This window comes from Drosophila busckii, chromosome 3L (genome assembly GCF_011750605.1).
Source record: "Drosophila busckii strain San Diego stock center, stock number 13000-0081.31 chromosome 3L, ASM1175060v1, whole genome shotgun sequence".
Classification (NCBI taxonomy): Eukaryota; Metazoa; Arthropoda; class Insecta; order Diptera; family Drosophilidae; genus Drosophila; species Drosophila busckii.
Genome location: NC_046606.1, coordinates 8,383,718 through 8,404,973, shown reverse-complemented (window position 1 = coordinate 8,404,973; position 21,256 = coordinate 8,383,718). Strand labels below are relative to the sequence as shown.

The window sequence follows — 21,256 nt, the reverse complement described above, 5'->3', positions numbered from 1 at the left end:
CAAACAAACAATTTGGGACAGCTTTTCACCATAGCTCAACACAAAACGCTCAAACGTCGCACAATTTCACTCAAACTTGTCCTAAACGAACTGCAACATGTTTGAAGCGTGCAACTAACAATTTTTTGCATAGCAGCGCATAAATTTTAATATTATTTATTTCTATAAATTATTTCAAATAAAAAAAACTCTTTAACAACTTTCGTTCTTAGCTTAGCTTTTTAGTTTGTGCAACGGATTTATGCTACAAATGTACCGTTATGCTTCACAGCTACTTATCTGATTGTTGCATACTTTGTGGCATGCCGCTTATTAACCCTGTGCTGACTGCGCATTGTTTGCCCCAGTTTGACTAATTGACAAACTTTGCACTCTGCTTATCAATTAATAGAATTTTAATTGTTTGACTATGCGTGTCGCAATACATAAATAAATATATACAGCCCAGTTCAGTTGTTGATATAAATTATTGCGCGTACTGCTCTGGTAGCTTAAATTTTCCCAAACCAATTAACACTCGATCAAAATAGCTGTCAAATAAGAAATCGTTAAATTTATAAAATATTTCGCAGCTTTTTTAAATCAAATTTCGCATCAATTAGCGCTTTATTCAAATATTATTAACACTCCGATGGGCTGGATTATAGTTAATTCAGCTTTGACGTCATTAAAAACAGCGACGCTGACTGCGACAGCGACAGCGACCGCGACAGCTAATCGGAAAATGTATACATGAGTAAAAGTTTTGCGTATTTGCAGACAGCTGTGCTTTCTGGAATTAAATTTTTACTGCCTTTTATCAGTAATTATAACACCCTCAGACAGCCCAGCCCCAGGTGAGAAGAGCACACCCACAAAAGTTGATTCTTTAAACGTTTGGCTGCAATCATTTAATTGTTTGTTTGAATGTGGAATTGTACAAAATACTCGGATTGCGGGCAATTGAAATAATTCGACATGTATACGTTGGTAAAATGCTCAAGTGGCCGAGAGAACTTCACACCTCTGTCCCAAAAATGATTTCGATTCGAATTCCCAGCGTAAATCAATCAATTAGCGCTTCGGATTCGCTTAATTTACATGGTGTCAATCACAGTGTAAACAGTTAGGATACAATACTAGCTGTCCTATTAATTGTGGACTATATTAAGAGCTTCAAACGCCTGAGCTGCGAATTTTCTTCCATGACGTTAATGGACAGCAGTAAGACCTAATTTAAAGCATTAAACATAATTTGATTGAAGCATGTTGATAAGTATTAAAACGTTTGTCTACTTAATTAATAAGTGCGTAGTATGCGTCTAATCAATATTAGCAAATACTTAAGCTAAGAGCGCAAGAGCGACTTACGCGCGTACGAATAAAAGAGCAAGACATACGCAAATAAGAGCGTGAGTCGATCTCAGAAATTGAGGGTGGCTCTCGCGCTCTTCACCACTAGCGGCCGGACTATGCTGTTACCCTATACTCAGTGCATCAGCACCAAAGAGCTCTCAGTTTACTAGAGAGTAAGTGCTGGTCACCCCGTACACACTCACTGACAGCAATTTTACGCTCGCGCTCCGTTGGCAAAACGTGCTGCTCTTGCCATGAGCGTAGCAAATTAAAGCAAATCAGTTCGCCTTCTGATGTCAAGGAGTATAGTTCAACCAAATCTAAATACAGCTCTGGAAGGGGATATGTTTTGGTATTTTATTCACAAATTAGTTTTCCATCATTTCAATTAAATATAAAACTTATCTGCATCGTTGCTGAGCGCGATATCTGTGAGTCGTATGTTTGTTTTTCCCCTCCCCAGTAAACTCTGGCTACGCCCATGTCTGCTTCTCTGCTTAAAAACGTGCTGCGCAGGAACAGTAAATCATTACGCTCAGAAACGTGCAAGCGTCGACATCACAAAACGATCGCGTATGCGCCAGAGTGTCAAGTTCAAGTTTGCCAAACGACGGAAAGTCCTAAAAAGTGTAAAAGAATCATTAAAAAATTTATTAAACGCGAAATAAATAAAAGAAATATAAAGACGCGGAACCGCGTACGTGCTATAAACTTTGTATGCTGTGCTGTTGTTGTTTCTGACTCTCTCTCTCAATCGCAGACGCGCTCTTACTCGCTCTCTGCCATTTTGTGTCAGTTCTTGTTTCGACATTCCCGTTTCTTGTGCCGACATCTCCGATCGTCGATTTTTTTGTTTTGTCGTATTTGTATGTTGTATTTATCAAAGCGTGTTTCTTATTTTGAGTTATTACGTTTGTATTTGTGACGCGATTTGTACGAAAAGCGATTTGTTTGCTGTCCGGGAGCACCGCACCCGCCGCCTCCGCCGCCACATCCCCCGCCAAAAGTAAGTGCCACTGCCACTCAACTGAACAGACGCTGAGTTGGCCCTTAAATCTAATCAATGAAGTTGCGCCGCCGCCGCCGCAACAGCGCACAGTGGAAAATTTTCAACAACACGCGCTTAGATTGAAAGCAAACGCATTGTGATTTGGCTACAGTAAAGTAAAAGTACGTGACAATTATCAAATAAACATTAACGAGCTGTCTCGCCAGCTATTTTTGCACGGTTTTGTTTTAATATTTTTTCCCAAAACATTTTAAATAATTTTCAACATATTCGACAATATCTGGCTTGTACGTCATAGCGCGACGCTGCTGGCTGCTGCCTGTGGCTGGTTGTTGTGTTCTTGTCTACAATTGAGCAATATGGCATGGAAAACTCGTGCGCGGGCCACAGACAAAAGTGTCAGCCAAGAAAATTACTTGCCAAATGAAAAGAAGCGTATTAAATTGTACTAAAAATAAAACCAAGACATTGGGCCCACAAAATAATAAGCAGACATACAGACGGACAGACATACATATGCTTTAAAATATTTTACGAAGCAATTTCAAATGCCAAACATACGTTTTGACCTCTTCACTTCGTTTGCGCTGCCCTGCTCCGGCTTTGGAATCTAGTTTGCTTGGCTGCCTTCATTCATCATTAATTTTGTTGTTAAGCCTGTACTAACAACGAGAGAGTTGCTTGGCTACGTCGCGGAGTAGAGCAAAGCAAAGAAGCGAGAGAGCATTTCGACTTCGCAGCTAACTGTATAACTGTCTTCAACTCTTTAATTTTTGCTGCCTTTTATTTTAGTGCTTCATCGGCAAAGCAAAGTAAATACAATTTAAATACCTTACTGCGCTCTCTCTCCCACTCACACTCTCTTTTGTTTGGCTGTTTGCCTGCCTTCTTCTGTTCGGCTAGCTTTGCATTATGCTAAATGCTTTTGCTTTTTATGTAAATTCTAAAACAGCAACTATAGCAACAACTCTATTGTGCTGCTGGCGTCGACGTTGCCGCTGGCTTCGCTGCCGTGTCGCCGCTGTGGGAGTTTTGTTATCAGCGGCGCTTCTTTAAGGTTTCGGCACGTGAATTGCGCTGACTGCACTTTGCTGCTGCTGCTGCGACGCCCACCACAATGCAAATTTGTGTATGTGTGTGTGTGTGTGTGTGTGTGTGTGTTTGTTTTTGTGTGTGTGCATAACGCACCCAAGCTGACTTGCTTGCAATCCTTTCACTCATTTTATGCTGCCAGCGCTTGCTTCGCTTCGCTCTCTTCGCTGCTTTCTGCGGTTACAGCTGGCTGAGTAATGGCTCAATAATTTGACTGCCCGCCTTGACTCTTGCGCTCTCCCCGCTCTCAGCACCTCCTGCTCGCGCTGTTGTGACCCTCATACGTTAAACGATAAACACAACAATGGTAACTAGAATTTGTTTATCTTTACTTGTGTGTGTGTGTAGTTTCATTTTTTGCGCTGTTTTTTGTTCTTTCCTGATATTTAAGCAAAATGTATCATGACGCTTAAAGTTGCGCCGCGTCGCTTTTGTTGTTGTGTTTATTGTTGTTGTTGGTAGTTTTGCAGTTTTGTTTACACAACTTGCGGCGAGCTCTTGTTTTGTTTTGTTTTATATTTTGTTTTTTTTTTTTTATTCAGACTTGTATTTATTGTTCCTGTGCACGGTTCATGGAATTTGCAGCGGCTGCAATTTAAAGTATGTATGTTTATGTGTGTGCGTGTGTGTGTGTGTAGTAGGGGGTGGTGTTTAGTCGAGGGTGTGAATTTTCAGCTAAGTGTATGCTTATGTAATACTATAGCTGGCTATAGCCATGAGATATGAGCAGCTGAAGCGCATTTCCTAAAATGTGGATGAGCGTTTAGTAATTGATATTTTACAACTGATGAATCACTTTACTATTTAAAATGCAAAGCAAATTACTAACCATAGAAAAAAAAAAGCACTTAATGCTGAGCAATTCTACAAGATATGAACAAAATTCCGTTTTAAAGAAACTGACGTATTCTACTTTAGCTGATATGCGACCAGATCAGAAATTGTAAAATTTCGCTTATCTTAACTAAAGCGCAGAGTGAAGAGCGAGGGAGAAAATAGCAGAACTTTTGCTTTGCCGTTGTATTGATTACGATTTGCAGTTAGTCACAGAGAGAGAGCAAAGTCATCGATCGTATATACTAGCATATGTATATATATCAATATTTCAATATCAGTTGCTCATTATTCAGTCGCCAGTAGTCCAATTAGAGTTTTCTGTTTTTTTTGGTTTGTTGTTGTTTATTTGCCATTTGGCTTGTCGAATCCAAATTGCTTTTCATGGCAACTTTACATATATATATAGTATAGATATATATACTTATACAGTTGCTGTGTGTATAGTCAGTGAAGCATTGCAAACAGCCAATAGAACCTTAAGCTAAATGTTTTGTTTTATGTGTGTGGATCTATTAATTGCATAAAGTGCTTTGAACCTTTGTACATATTTACATAAGCACAACTGTAACGGGCCATAAATATAAATACTCAATGTTTAGCACTCGATTGGAAATTGAAAAAACTACTTTCAACCCGCTCAGGCAACTTGGGTGCTAGGTCAATACAAAACTAGTTTATTATCTCATAATGTATGGGTGAGAGTTTAACTGTAAAGTATATGAGGGTTGCTTTAAAATACGATTGACTAGCGGCCATTCAACACTGAGAGTTATGAGCAGGCAAAGCGCAGAGAGTGAGAGTGAGAGAGAGGCGTTTAGACCTGACTCAAGTGCCAATTTCTAATGTAATCAAGAGCAGAATTTACGACAATACTTGAAGTAATGTTTTTTAAATTAACTGATTATTTATTGCAAATACACAAAATAAAGTCATTTCGTATGTTTTAAGTACAATGCAAACAAAAACGTTGTGCGGTCATAATTCAAAATTAAAGTGGTTGTAAAACTGACAAATGAGACGTGAGCGTGTTTAGGCTACTGCTCTATTAGTTATACACTTTGCTAATTAAATAAGGCAAAGGGGTATGCAAAAGTTGTAACAACAACAGCATAGCCAACTAAAGCTTAAAGCACAACAAAGTGTATATCAAAGCTGATTGCTGCCTAGTTAGCGGTTACGCACACTCAACCCTCTTCATATTTTTTATATCAAGTTCAATGTCAGTTGCAGTTGCAGTTGCAATTACTGTTGCAGCTGCTTGGCAACTGTTGCAATAACCGGTTCTTGCCACGCGAAGCTGCAACTGCAATTGTGTGGCAGCTGTTGCTTTGCCCCCAAAACTGGTTACCACTCATAACGATTAAGCTTGTATATGGGTTAAGAGCACGTGATTTGTCAACATTAAAGAATTTTAACACTTGAACTTATCAGTTCAGTTCAGTTTCGATTCTATTTTAAGGCAACAGCTGATTTATCACATGCGGAACTACAATTAATATATGTTTGCCATACATTACTGTCAATTGTTTAAATAAACTTAATGAAATATATATACTGTAGCCTCTACAGTTTGCCGCGATAACAGTTTGTCAGCCATAAATAATAATTTAAATCAAAATTAAGTCGGGCCACTCGAACGATCGATCGTTTGCGTCTTTTCGCCAGCGCCTGCTAATGAACCCATAAAATTGATCACTCCGCTAATTTTTCTTTTTTATTTTTATTTACTATTTGCTGCAGACTTTTCATAGTGTGTGTTTATATTTTGTTGTTTGCCTTACGGTTTAAGATATAACACCTTTGCTTTATGGCTACTCGATGCGATGCGTTGTGTGTGTGTGTGTGTGTTTTTATAAGTTGTCTCTAATTTCTTACGCTTTTTATTTATTTGCGATAACATGCGCCTATTTCCGTAGCCGGCAGAGCAATAAAACGTGTAAATTTACGAACTTCTTGGTACAACAAGTTGGCCAACGCCGCGTCACGCGATCAATTTTCCAAACAATCGAGCGTATGCGTAATTTAAAAATAAAACACTTTAAGCCAAATGCGTTAGTCAGGGGATCTATTTAAAAGTGAAGTAAACAGGCAGTGAGTGATCGCTGTAAAAAGCTAATTGCTATAAGTGCAAACTGCAATAAAACGCTTAAGGAACTTAAGGCAAAGGCTGCCTGTGCTCAAAAGCTAAAAGAAATTTAAAGCGAAAGTATTTTGATTTGAATTTATAGCATGTAAATTGTTTATTGCTAACATTTAATATAAAATCACAAGTTAAATTGAACTTGAATGCATTTAATACTCTAAATTTGATAGCACACACACACACACACATACAATTGTGGTTTACAGCCTGTGTGTGTGTGTGTGCTTTTCAATTTATTTACACAATCTATCAAGTTTGTATACAGTTTATTATTAGTTAATAACTGTTGCCAAATAACAAAAGCAAAACTCGCATACATTGTCAAGGTTGCCAAAGTCAAAGCTACGTGTGCACAAAAGCTTAAGTTAAAGCCATGGCCAACACACACACACACACACGCATCAATTTTTATCGACAGTTATGCAAACAAAGCAATATCCCTACACACACAGACAGACAGACAGACAGACACACACACAAGCCTATGCAATATGCAAGGCACCTGCCACACGCTGTCTGGTCACATTATTCTTACATAAGCGCGCAACAAGGCGAAAAATGTAGCGCCTAAGGCAGAGTCCGCGTATCTAAGCACGAGACTCATGTTGGATTGTCTGCGATAAGCAGCTCAGCAGCAGCACCAGCTGCCCCCGCTCCAATCTATTAACACCTAAATGCCACAAATACTACACACGAAGCTGCTTCGAGTTTCGGTTCGTTGCTGCGCTTCGTGCTGGCAAAAGTTCTGGCCAGGCGCACATAAATCAGCGCCAACTTACTGGCAACAGGTTCACACGGCTTTCGTTTGTCATTGAGCGCGCCTCGCTCGTTCGCTGCTCAGTTTTGGCCACGTCTACACGCCTGCGAGGTCCTAGATAATTTAATTTGTGCGCCGCGTCGCGCTACAAAAAAAAAAAAACACAAAAGGTGAAAGCAATAAACTTTAGTTATATTTGCAAGCAGTTTGCTGTGTCAGCTGCTGTTGCAATTAATTGAAAATTAACTGAACTGCAGTAAATTAGTTGAGCGCGCCTAATGTCGCCAGCAGCTCAAAGGCAGCAGCCGTCTCAACGTCTCAACATTCATTCATTAGATCATCATTCATGCTTCTTGTGAATTGATCAACAGTCGGTCGCGTGTGCGTGTGACTTTAATTGAGTCGCAGTGTCGCAATTTAGTTGCCTTGCTGCTCAATTGGTGTGTCTACAACTTTTTTATTTATTAAATGCTATTGCGTACTAAGTGTTTGTTCTTTGTATTGCAGCTACGACAACTGAGTGGGCACCGAATGCCGAGATTCTTGCAGCTAACGCAGTGGCCGCGTCTTCTCACATACAGTTCAATGCAATTGCGCTGGTGCCGGCGTCATCAACAGATTATCAAATAAACGCGCGACAAGCGATCGAACGATCTTTCAATTTAGTACAAGCGACTGCAGCAACTGCCACAAGATGAGCTTCAGTTCGGCCAGCGGCCGAGAGAACAATGTGCGCAAATTGTCCTTCCTGGGCTTCAACACCAACAAGAAGAAGGTGAGTCGTCTGTCAATAAATCTCAATTAGCGACTTTCACTTGTGTTTGATTAGCTCAACTTGGTGGCAAGCGATTTGTCATTTGTTGTCAGCTCTAATGGCTTTCAACAAAATACTTCCTAATGTGCAAGTTTAATCAATTTAATCACTCCAAATGCCGTTGCTTAGTAATTTTCCATCAAAAACTACAAAAAAACCACATTCATTGACTTATAAGCGTGCGTGATTTTTTTTACAACACTTGAAAAAATTTATTAGCAGTTAAAAATATATATGCAAGCGCTAATTCAATAAAACTAAATTGATATAGCATTGCAGTCAGCAAAAAATCAAAGCGTATATTATAGTCGTGAATTCGTATTTAGTGCGATTATTCAATTAATTTTCGTTTATTTTTTTGCACTAATTTTTATAACTTTATATGTATTTTTTTTTGCATTTACGCGCGCGTAATGTCAAGTAATTGTTATTGATTTTTTGTTTTTATAGTTTGCTACACAATGTAGTTTATTTTTTTTATTTCCTATGTTGTTAGTAGCCATGCCCGCCAGCCAGGCGGTGACACAATTTAGAAACCAGTTTCAGTTTCAATTTCAATTACAATTTGATTTGTTATAGTTTGAAATTCGCTTTCGTTTGGCACAAAACTAGACAACGGGGCGTATGCGTGTTTGTTTGTCTGTTTGCGGGCTGCTTAATCATGCATTCATTCATACATATGGACAAATGGCAAACAACAACGTTGACATATTACGTATACGCGAGGGCGGCTTAAAGGCTGCGCTATTTGCTTATGCCAAATGCATAATGAACAACAACAAAACAAGAGTAAAGCGTTAAGTGGAAACAGTTAGCGTTGCACAGGAAGTTAGTTAGCTATTCACACACACGCACGCACACAGACAGACAGAGACATAGACAGTTGCTTAGTTAGCGTGACACAGTCAATAACAGGAAATCAATATTCGTGGTCAAGGCTGCAATTGCAACAGTAGCGGCAGCAACAATTGCCTGGCATTGACATTGGCCTGCAAGTGCTCGCAATCAAAACATTGACACCTGCGTGAAAGCCCTCAGTCTATCTCTTTCACTCCAACGCACAGTTTGTGGCATTTGTTGTGGCTATTAAGCTAATTGCTTGACTGCCTCGTCGCCAGCAAAGTAGGCAATGATTTAGGCGTGCAATGTTTCAATTAAGGTCGTCGCACTGCTGCCAACTCTCGTAACTCTCGTTGCTGCCCCCCCCGCCCAGTGCTTTTGTTAAGCTTTCAGCCAAAACTTTTATCCTGGCTAAGTGAGCTAAGCACGCAACACAAGCCAAAGGCACGCACATTGAAAGGCCATTTGGCTTAAAGTCAAACTCAAATTCAAGCAAATCAATAATTCTGTTTAAATATAAATTAAATACGCCTTAAGCATTATAAATTTAATTGCAGTAGATAATTTGCATATTTGTCGATAATTGGCGCAAAAGCTTTTTGTTATTTTTGTTTTTGCCAAGCTTTGAACTCACTGGTAAGCCACCCAGCCAATGGTGTTTGACCTTGACCGTGTGCAAGGCTTTCGCTCTCTCGCTGTCGCTCGCTCTCTCGCTAAGCTTTTGGCATTAGATTTGCGAACTGCAGCGCGTTGCAGGCCGCAGCCAAATTGCGGCTGTGCGAGCTTTTCTGTGTGGCTGAAGCTTTCCGCATACGCAAGAATTGCATTTGATTTACGTCAGCAGCGCTTGTAGTGGTTGTAAAAATTCTCGGTCAGCCGTTGCTGCCCCCCCCCCAAACGGCGGAGGCGTTCAAAGTTCTGCCGTATGAACAGCTGTGAGCGCCGACAGCGAAGCTAGAAGCGCGCCGTTTATCCTGCGCCTGCGCTTCAAACATGTGTGCGCCTCAGCAGCAGCAGCAGCAGCAGCAGCAATGCCCACCACTAAAGGTGGCAGGCAGCAGCACCAAGTGGCAGCATTTGCTGGTTAGCCTGCCCAGACGCTACAACACAAAAGTTCTCGCTGGTCGAGAGCGCGCGCGATTTTCACTTTCGCTTTACACGCGTTTTTTGCATCCTTCCTGTGCGTGCGTGTGTGTGTTAACGTCTTGGGCCTGCTGCTGCTGCTTGTGCAATTATTAGCAAGCTCTCAAGTAGTTTGCAGGTCAAAGTGCAACAGGCAGCAGCTAAACTTAACTATTATAACAAAAAACAAGCAGCAAGCATAAAAAACTTTCTAACTTAATTAAAAGTTAAGCAAACTTACTATTGAGGCATTCAAGGTAACTAACTGTACGCGTTGTTTGATCTATAAAATTTCTAATACACACACACACACACACAAATACACATAAAACACCTGAACAAGTTTTCAAGAGCAAACAGCCTTGAAAATTGTTTAAACATACATAAGCGCACGCATACAGCTACAGCTACAGCTATAGATACACACACACACACACGCAGAGATTTACACTTTCGTTTTTTGCTTTCATTTTTGGTAGTTGTGTTTTTTTTTGATTAAAATTATAGCTGAGCTGAGCACCAACAAGTGAACAGCTTTAGCTACATTTCTATGCTAAGTACAATTGTATACATATTTTATGTTTTACACACACACACAGACATAAGCAGGCGTCACATACATGTGTAATGTAATAAAGTGGGCGTTGAGCAACAGCAAGGGGCGCGGTCATATTGTCGGTCAGCATCGCAGCTCTTAGGCGTACGTTTCTGCGGTCGTAACTTTGTAAAGCTGTAAATGTGCAAATATGTAACTGTATGCGTGTGTGTGTGTGTGTGTGGCTTTGCGGTGTTTGTGTGTGTGTGTGGCAAACATATCTCGCATAGCTGCCGCAAGCCAAGTAAAAACCAATTTCAATACCAACGCCACCCACCCAGTCAGGCAGCCACCACCCACTTATGCTTACATACTGGCGTTGACCTTGAAGTATGCAACACTTTTGCTAGCAACTCAGCGTCAGCAACAATTAAATTATGTTTTTAACGCCTTTTGAACAATAAAGCAAGCAAGTTAGCGCTACACTTTAACCTCTGCCACGTGCCAACTGCTTTATCTTCAGCCCACTAGTAGTCCACACCCATTAAATTCTTACACCCTTGCCACTATGTCGCGTCTCGTTTGGTTCCTGTCCTTCAGCTTGTGTGAGCATTTCCGCTGCGGAATTCGCATTTCACTAATAGCCACCCAGACAGACAAACAGACGAACAGACAGCCCAGCCAGGCAGCCAGGGAAGACAAAAGTGAAAAGCGCCGTGCACGTAGCCAACTTGAGCATCGTTAATTTGTGCAAACAAAACTCATGAACTGGGCACGCCAAAGCGCAAAAGAAACAGAAAATTCATGCGCAACGCATGGCACATAAATTTGCTGCCGCTGCTGCTTCGACATAATCATCATGATAATGGGCACTCTGAACAAACGAACGTATCTGGCTCAAAGTCAAAAGTAAAATGTCAAGCTGAATGATTTTGATTTAATATTCAGCCAGCGCCAGTAGCATAAGCAAAATGCAAATACTCTGCAATTAAAAGTTAGTATTGATTTTGCTATATAGTTAAAATCGTAACACATTATAAAGCTCTAATTACTGTTTAGCATACAAACTGCTACATCTAAATTACTTTGTAATTATGCAAGTAATTCAGTAGTATATGTCGCTCGTCTGCTTTAGCATAAATTTGTATAATTTGTATATATAATGAAATGTTTTGAGCGTACAATTTTTGTTATTTGTTTGTTGTTAGGGGTTGTTGTTTTTGCTGGGGGTTGTTGTTGCACTCACTGTCAGTGTCAGGGGCATGGACATGTTTTGGCAAGTGTCATGAAAGTGGCGGCGGCGCTTCAATATGACAGTGGCTGCCAAAACTTTTCAGCTGCTGCTGCGCTTATATAACAACAGCGCAAAGAATTGTGACCAAGTCACAAATCTGTAGCAACTTGTTTTGCCACAAATTTCATTCAATTTAACTGACGTGCAACACTGAAAGCTGCTTAGGCTACAAACACATAACTTGCTTATGAGACTTGTAAGTCACGTGCCGCTTACAATTTTCGCTGCCACAGCCTCTGCCCACCTGCAGCTGTCGCTGTTGCCAAACCGCTGGCACTCAAACAAAACATCACACAACTGTCAGCGCATAGAAGCTGACAAAGTTTGAAGCTTAACCGAAGTTGTGTTGTCGTCTTGGTCGCAGCGTCTAAATTTAAGCACCGGCAGCAATATAAATAGCTATGATTACGTTTAACAGGCAAGTGCAAGCGAAGCGTTTGACAAATTTCAAGCAGCAGGCACTTGAGCATGCTTCAACGCTTTATGGATACGCCTCGTGCTATAAATTGGTTATTTATTTATGCATTGAGCTGTAAAAATCCATGCCAAACTACTTTGGCCAAATTCAAATAAGTCTAATAACAAAATTGAGAGCGCTGCAGTTTCATTTAGAACTTCACATATTAATTTAACAAAACGGTAAAGCAAACAACAACAAACGAAAATTGACAGCTCAGACAGCACAAGTGGGCGTGGCTACGTACACACACACACTCACGTATGAATATATGGAACCATCGATTAAAGCGTTTTGATAAGCGGTTGACATTGCTGCATAAAGTGCGTTGCCTACCTGCCTAGCGCGCCTTATCAGCGATTGGGTGTTGGTGGGTGGGTGGCTAAACAGAGAGTGAGCGCTGTTTAATGATGGCCTTGGCTAATGACTGTATGACAAAATACTTTTAATGCCACTGACTATCTGCTAATCATACCAACAACAGCAACAACAATAACATTGCTACGCCTCGTATTTAGCCTCTGTTCTATCGATTAATTAACGTAACGTCTAACGTAACGAAAAACATAAAGACACAAGCGCGCGCGTTACGCTTTGGCAAACAGAATGGACGCACACTAAGGACTCCCGGACACCGTACACCGGACTCCGGGCACCTTTTGACGTTCCCACGTGCATGCTCTCAACGTTATTAAATTGCTATTTATAAACTTGGCAGCGACTGCGACTGTGTCGACTGTGTCGCTTTGTTTGTTTTTGTTCTGCTGCTATCGCATTTAATGTATTATTTTTGTTATTAATTTGCTGCTCTGGTATTTGCCTTGTTTTATCATTTATCTGGCGCAGCTTATCAGCCATAGCCATAGCCCATAGCCATTGTCAGGGATACGGCAGGCGCAGAAAGTTATTAGAGGAAATAAATTTTGCATAAAATGCCAAACGCATTAAAAAGCCCATTGTAAAGACGCATGGGCGTACCTGAGCAGGGGGCGTGGCATGAACAGGTGTGGCTGGCAGTTGTTTGTTCGGCATGGGTGAGTGGGGGGGGGCGTGACTAAAACACGCTGCTCTGGCATAAAGACGCACAAAGTTAATTTCAGTCTCATTCTAATTTTAATTTATGTGTGTGCTTAGTATAAGATGGATTCATGTTCATTTTGCAAACAGCTCTTGCTCTTATTTCCTTTGTTGTTGTGGTTGTTGTTGTTGCTGCTGCTGTGGGTGGGATAAATGTTTGAGAAAATGCTCAACATTAGGCTCTGTCTAGATAAGTTAATGAAACGAAATTTGTCAAAAGCTAAAGAATTTCATAACATAAATCAAAGTGCCTTGAAATTAAATTTACAGTTTTAGCAGCACTGTAAGCTTACAGCAGCTTCAGTTTGTCATTTTGTCAATCAATTCGCAATCAATGCATTCGTCACTATGGAAATCAATTGAGTTTGATTAAAAACAATCAACAATAACGCCATTAACAATATTTCAAAACGATTGTATGATATATGAGCACTATCACTCTCTCTTTCACTCTTGCGCTCTCTCTCTTTCTATCAGTTGTGTGAGTGCGTAAGGTGTTAGAGACAGGCCGCAAATTAGTTTGTTGGCCGCTGCTGCACGTCGCAGGAAAATCTGTTGCGCAGATCTGTCAATATTTAAAGAATTTATATACATTGATATATCATGTGTCTACGTCATGCGCCCAACTACTTGAGAACAATAACAATGTTGTTTGTTGGCGGCCAAGTCATGTGACTGCGTCTGAAGTCATGTGACTCGAGTTTTTCTTATAGACTTTTAATTGAAAAGTATTTCGCTTGACTCTTGAGTCACAATAACGTGACCAATGGCAAGTCGCTGACAATCGCATAGCTCAACATTTAAATAATATTTTGCTTTGATTTTGTTTTTTGTTTTGCAGTCCGGCAATGAGGACCCTGATGAAGTGCTGCTGGATGCGGAAATGGAAAAAGTCTTTGCCGGTTCAAGCAAGCGCAAAGATAAATTTGATGTAAACACATTTCAGGACAACAGCCAGCAGCCAATTGGTTCGCGCAAAAAGAATAGCAGTAAGTAAGCTACCAACTAAAAGAAATATTTATTTAATTTAATTTTATTAGTACGCACAAATGACCTCAACATAGAGGAGGACTCGGAGTACGAGAGCCAAACGGAACCTTTGAATAATGCACAAAATTATGATGACATACCAGAAGATTTCCCATTAGTCTCGGAGCGCGCTGGTCACGGAGATCATTCGGATAACTCGGCGGATGAGAAGCACGTGCAATTTGGTGACAATAAGAAGAAAATTGTCATCACTCCGCCTAGTCTGAGCTATGATGAACAGCCCACGGACCAATCGCACGAACGTAAACGCCGAAAAAGGTGCGCAGCGCTTTTAATTAGCTTTTTATATTAAAAATGCAATTAATTTTTCGTATTTTACAGCCGCCATCAGTATTATAGACAACGTAAATTCTCACATCAGGACAGCGTGGAACCCAAAAAGACAATCGAGGAGAATGGTGATGCAGGTGCGCGTAGGATATCTGTGCAGCCTGAGGACACGGCATTGGAGGTAGGGCCAGCCGTTACTCTAGCTAGACCCCACAATCGATAATTTCTAAATTCATATTCATTTTGACTGCCAAGGTCAAACTAACGCAGTTAACTGCATTTGTTACCATTGCTTTTCTACTTTGCTACTGCTCCATGCTCCATATGCGCTCACTCTCTCTCACGGATAACCAATCCACCTGTAGACAAATGCCCAAGCGCCGGCTACACAGGTTGACTAAGCCCTTGAAACCTCCAAATAATCCCTTCCTCAGACTCGAAACTGCTGTGAGAGCTTAAAGACTAAGATGTTTGCTTTTCTTTTATACAGGAAGCTGATCTCAATGAGCTAAGATCACATCGTTCGGATGATCCGCGCGCCTTGCGCCGCCACAAGATTCATCATTCATCCATCAAGCTGCGCGAATTGCCGCAAATAACAATTTCGCCGTTTCAAAACAAGAAGCCAGAGGTGGATCACAGTCCACATGAGGTGAGTGTCGACCGCTTCCATTTATTAGACATTCTATTAAATCTTTGCCTTGCTAGATCTTTGTACAATTGGATGAGCTTACGGGCGTGGGCGAAGATCGTGAGTGGAAGGAAACTGCGCGTTGGATCAAGTATGAGGAAGATGTGGAGGAGGGCTCCGATCGCTGGGGCAAGCCGCATGTGGCATCTCTCTCCTTCCATTCGCTGCTCAATTTGCGTCGCTGCTTGGAAACGGGCGTTGTGCTGCTGGATCTCAACGAGAAGGATTTGCCAGCAGTTGCCTATCGTGTGGTCGAGCAGGTGCGTCCCACTACCATAAGCACCCATTAACATTTGCTGATCAATCATTTTTATTTGCGTAGATGGTGGTCGATGACCTCATCGATATCAATGACAAGCCATCGGTAATGCGTTCGCTGCTGCTGCGTCATCGCCATGTTAATGAGCACCAGGGCGTGCTGCCCTTCACCAAGCGTAAATACAACAGCTATACGAGTCTGCAGGTGAGTCGTCTCTCTGGCATTAAATCAAGTGACTTGAGCTATTCCACAGTATGCATTGCATTTGTCATTTGTCATTTTAACATTCGATTCGATGCTTGTGCTATATTTGCTATAAATAAGAAATTGGCTTTAAGTGCGTGTCTCTTATACTGCATACTCTCACATATATTGTCATAGGTATAAGTATAAGTATGATCTGTCCAAATTTGTTAATCGGTCTGAACGTATTTCTTAACTCTCGCCCATATAACTGTGCTACATTTTTTCTCATCAACCAAAACTCGAACCAAAAACTAACTCAAAAACATAACCACACAGCAACTACTGCCCAAATCGGTAATATAACTTAACTTACTATGCAAGCTATACATACTATATAGAATATATATATATATATGCTATATGTATATATATTCATAATCAAATGCTTATGCCCACACAAATGTGCCCTGTAACTATCTGTGCGCCTTTTCTTTTCGTTTGATTTTGTATACTCTTTTGTAAAATATATACACACACACACATTGCGACGGCACACACTCAAATGCTGTGCACAACAAATGCTTAGCTACTTTGGATGGGCGCCGAGGCGTCGCAACAGTTCCAGCAACAGCAGCAGCAGCTACAACAGCAAACGCAGCCACGGAGTCTGCCCAAGGCTAGGCGCAGCATTTGCGTAACGAGCAGCGCACCGCCTGCGGCAATATTAGACGTGGGCGTGGGCATGAGCGCCGCCCTAGATCATCGACGGCACTCAACGACTTCGTATCTGGGTGTAATATAACTCAACCCCAAAGCTTCCCCCAATGTATTCCAAAAACAAATTTTGTATGCCAAGCAGCAAATGAGACTGAAGCTGGATGACCGAATCGATAGTAACGATTAGTGTTATCGCTGCTATCGATCGTTAGAGAGAGAAACACACAGAGTCTTATTTGCTGGCAGCGCTTTTGCGTTTTGTTTCTTTTTAGACCACTACTTTAGCCTTAGACCTCTAAGCCCACTACTCTCTTTGTACTCCACACCACATAGTCATGCACAATTGGCCCGTTCTCAATTGTGTGTTATTTATTTAAGCCAACTCGCTAGTAAGTGTAAGCCACTCAATGAGCCGCTTAACCAACCAACCGCACCACGCACCCTCAACCCGCAACCTCAACTAGCCCGCAAAACCCTTTTCAATGCACGCCTGTCTTTTAGTTTTAGTGTGTTTATCTTTGCGTTTCGGTTTCCGTTTCCATGTGTGTCTTGCATGTTTTCATTTTGGTTTTGGTGAATTAAATTAAACATAAAACGCTTCGCCTGCTTTTGTTTTGCTAAGCTGCTTTGGGCCTCTTCACAGAATCTATCGGGCGGCACCGATGACAAGAAGATCAAGATTATGCCCGCCAGCGAAATTGGCGGCAGCAAGCGCAGCAATGAGCTGAAGATTGACATGAAGGATGACCAGTACTCCTCCTCGCAGGAGGATCTAAAGAAACTACAAAACGATACCATTCTCAAGCGCATACCAGCGGGAGCAGAGGCCACCACAGTCTTGGTAAGTTTGCTTACTTTTCTAATGCCAACGACTTGACTAATGCATCGACTCTTACTCAGGTGGGCGCTGTGGAGTTTCTGGAGCAGCCTACGATTGCCTTTGTGCGTTTGTCCGAGGGCGTGCTGATGCCCACGCTGACTGAAGTGCCCGTGCCCGTGCGCTTTATGTTTGTGCTGCTGGGTCCACGCAACTTTGACTTGGACTATCATGAGGTGGGTCGCTCCATTTCCACGCTCATGGCCAACGAGCACTTCCATGCGATTGCCTACAAGGCGGACGATCGTCGCGATTTGCTGTCGGCCATCAATGAGTTCTTGGATGATTCGATTGTGCTGCCGCCAGGTAACTGGGATCGCCACGATCTGCTGCCCTTCGAGGAGCTCAAGGCCAAGAAAGACTGGATACGCACGCGCAAGATTAAGGCGCTGCAGGTGAAGCGCGACAGCGAAATGATTAAAATAGGCCGCGACGAGGAGAAGGCGCTGCTGGACAAGCAGGCCTTGGGTGCCATAACAGCGGGACCTGGCGGCCCGGGCGGCGATGACGGCGACGATGATGGCGACGATGGCAAAAAGAAGAAGCCCAGTCCCATGGACAAAACAAATCGTCTGTGGGGTGGGCTGCGCAACGATCTGCTGCGTCGCATGCCCATGTATAAGAGCGACATACTCGATGGCCTCAACACCGAAACGCTGGCGGCCACCATATTCATGTACTTTGCCTGCCTGTCCACGGCCATTACCTTTGGCGGTCTGGCCTCGGCCAAGACAGACAGCTGGATCGGCATATCGGAGACGCTGATTGCGTGCTCGCTGGTGGGCATTGTCTTCCACACGTTCAGCTGCCAGCCCTTGGTCATCATAGGCACCACTGGTCCGCTGCTGCTGTTCGACGAGGCGCTCATTGACTTTTGCCGGCAGCACAACTACGACTTCCTCGCTCTGCGCGTCTACGTGGGTATCTGGCTAATCATCATAGCGCTGTGTGTTTCCGCCTTTGAGGGCAGCGTCTATGTGCGTTTGCTTACGCGCTTTACGCAGGAGATTTTCTCGGCGCTCATCACACTCATCTACATAGTGGAGACCATGATGAAGCTCGTGTCCATCTACAAGCTCAATCCGCTGCTCTCCGACTACAATTTGCCGCCGCCCACGCTGGTGACGCACAACGTCAGCGCGAGCTTGAATGGCACTTTGTTGAATGCCACAACCACAATGGCTTCACCCCTGCCCCAGCTGCCCAGCAATCAGCCCAACACTGCGCTCTTCTGCACAATCCTTACGCTGGCCACCTTTGTGGTCGCCTATTACCTCAAACTGTTTCGCAACTCGCACTTCTTGGGCCGCAATGCGCGCCGTGCGCTGGGCGACTTTGGTGTGCCCATTTCCATTGCCATATTTGTGCTGGTCGATTACCTGGTGCCGTCTGTGTACACGGAGAAGCTGGTGGTGCCCGAGGGTTTGTCGCCCAGCGATCCCTCGCGTCGCGGCTGGTTCATAGGCTTCTATCCCTTCGCCTCCTGGGTGCCCTTTGCCTGCGTGGTGCCCGCTCTGCTGGTCTACATACTCATCTTTATGGAATCACAAATCTCTGAGCTGATCGTCGACAAGCCGGAGCGCGGCTTGAAGAAGGGCTCCGGCCTGCATTGGGACATTGTCTTGCTCTGCCTGCTCAACTGCTTCTGCGGCATGTTCGGCATGCCCTGGCATTGTGCCGCCACCGTACGCTCGGTGACGCACGTGTCCTCCGTAACGATTATGTCGCGGTAGGTTAACATACGATTCATAGCATTCAGCTGCTTAACATTCTTTTGTTCTTGCAGCACGCATGCGCCTGGCGACTCGCCCAAGATTATAGATGTCAAGGAGCAGCGTTTGTCCGGCTTCTTTGTGTGTGTCATGATTGGACTGTCGGTGCTGATGGCGCCACTGCTGCGTCTCATACCCATGGCCGTGCTCTTTGGCGTCTTTCTCTACATGGGCATAGCCTCCATGAGCGGTGTGCAGCTGTTTGAGCGGTAAGCAAACGACGCTCAAGCTGTAAGCTGTGTGCACAACTTAATAAATTGTTTTATATTTTGACAGCATAAGACTGTATTTCATGCCGGTTAAGCATTATCCACCCACAAACTATGTGAAGCGTGTGCGTCCCTGGAAGCTGCATCTGTTCACCACCATACAGGTGGCTTGCTTGGCTGTCCTATGGACTGTGAAGTCATCAAAATTCTCGCTTGCGTTTCCCTTCTTTCTCATTATGATGGTGCCCATACGGCAGCGTCTGGTGGCGCTCTACTCAACTGAGGAGCTGCAGGCAGTAAGTCACTTGGAAAATTGATTTGTCTAAACGTTTACTTACGCTCGTTTTATTAACAACCCACAGCTGGATGGCAGTGAGGTGCGAAATGATGAGGATGAGCCGGACTTTTATGAGCAAACAACTATACCAGCTTAAAGCTGCAGCTTTATGGAACGCTTCAAGTCGTGCAACGTTCAAAGTATTACAAATGAAAGTGTGGCAACAAAAAATCTGGTGATCGTCGTGAACGAACTACCTGCATTAGTATTTAGTTATAGTGAAAAGTGAAAAGCAAACGAAATCAAGCAAAAGCATAAGCAAAAACTATTAGTTTATAGAGCCTGTAACAGGCGTCGTCGCAGCGCTGATTAAGGCCCAGTTAAAGTGTGCCAGAGCTGAAACTCAAAAGCAAGCAAACGTTGTACCTAAATTTTGAAACATGACATGGTAGAATATTTATACATAAAACAAGAGCAACAGCAAAGCAAGCATACTAAGCAGCTAAAAGTAACTTTATATATAAAGACTTTAATATGTTAAGCGTTAGTTGCGCAACTAGAAACTATACATATATAATACCTTGCCTTATGACAGGATGTTTGCCAAGTGAAAGTAACTATGAAGCACACACACACACACAAACAAAACAATCACATATATATACACAAGCAAATTTGTATTTATTTGGTACTCTCGTTAATTAATTTTTCGTTTAGCAGTAATTCATGCTTATATATTATATATATCTAGTTGTATATTTACAATATCTATAATCGGTTTAGTTTCATCGAAAGAGCAATGAGCATGTAGCAAAAAGAAAAATGATTGTAAACTATTTAGCTTCAACTGGCGTAGTGATAATTAGTGTCAAACACACACATACACATACCAACTTTACTCCCACTTAAGACCCAAAACTGCGCGTACTTAATACAACAGCAAGATATATCTAAATTTATTCGAAAGTTTGTAAACGAAAATTGTCTGCGTAATTGGTTTAGCGCACACTTCAAAAGTGAATGCTTCGTTGTGACGTAGTCGCTCTAAGTTTGCCTTTCTTTGTATTAACTATTAAATATACATACATATATATATATATACCTATACCTTATATGATAACTATATATTATATTAACTATATATATATGCATAGTTTGAAAAACACACCCGTTTTAAGTGCGAGTGCAGTGCGGCAGAGAAAAACTTATTTTATATGTAAATTGCATGTACTTACTCTTAAGTAGTTGTTGTCTAGTTTGTTTTATTCAAATTCAAAATAAATTACTTAATTATGCCAAAAAAAAAAAACAAATTAACGATTTCCATTGATTTGCTATTCTATAAATTTATAAAGCCAAGACAGCAACCTATAAGCTCAATAAATAAAACTGCTGCATACTTTTAAGCGCAGCTGCTAAACGTCAATCTGCCAGAGAAATGTAGCCATAACTTGGCTAAATCCTGCCGCATATTCAAGATTTTTGGTTTACGACACTCACAGGATCAGACTCTATCGATCTGCATCAAAAAATTATTGGGTCATCTAAATGTCCATTAACTTAGAATTTGTCAGCTCCAGGTCGCAAGGAAAGTGGCCGAAATCACAAAATGATCATTATCTCTGGAACCACAAGG

The 21,256-nt window shown here is 42.1% G+C and overlaps 1 protein-coding gene across 8 annotated transcripts; it reads left to right on the top strand.

Moving 5' to 3' along the window:
- The first annotated feature begins 2,063 nt into the window (after positions 1-2,063).
- Positions 2,064-20,914, top strand: LOC108599628 (anion exchange protein 3). Of its 8 annotated transcripts, XM_017986590.2 has the most exons (16): positions 2,064-2,341; positions 7,681-7,948; positions 14,154-14,301; positions 14,353-14,620; positions 14,684-14,813; positions 14,998-15,024; positions 15,123-15,284; positions 15,341-15,583; positions 15,646-15,786; positions 16,105-16,122; positions 16,355-16,561; positions 17,129-17,326; positions 17,386-19,091; positions 19,149-19,343; positions 19,411-19,639; positions 19,706-20,914. In XM_017986590.2, exons 2-16 carry the CDS (start codon positions 7,868-7,870, stop codon positions 19,775-19,777), a joined length of 3,825 nt encoding a protein of 1,274 aa, XP_017842079.1. In that variant the 5' UTR covers positions 2,064-2,341; positions 7,681-7,867; the 3' UTR covers positions 19,778-20,914. The 8 variants fall into 8 exon arrangements, with proteins under 8 accessions (XP_017842079.1, XP_017842081.1, XP_017842080.1 ...); XM_017986592.2 differs by lacking the exon at positions 14,998-15,024 and having other exon boundaries at positions 19,706-19,797; XM_017986591.2 differs by lacking the exon at positions 16,105-16,122 and having other exon boundaries at positions 19,706-19,797.
- Positions 20,915-21,256: the final 342 nt, after the last annotated feature.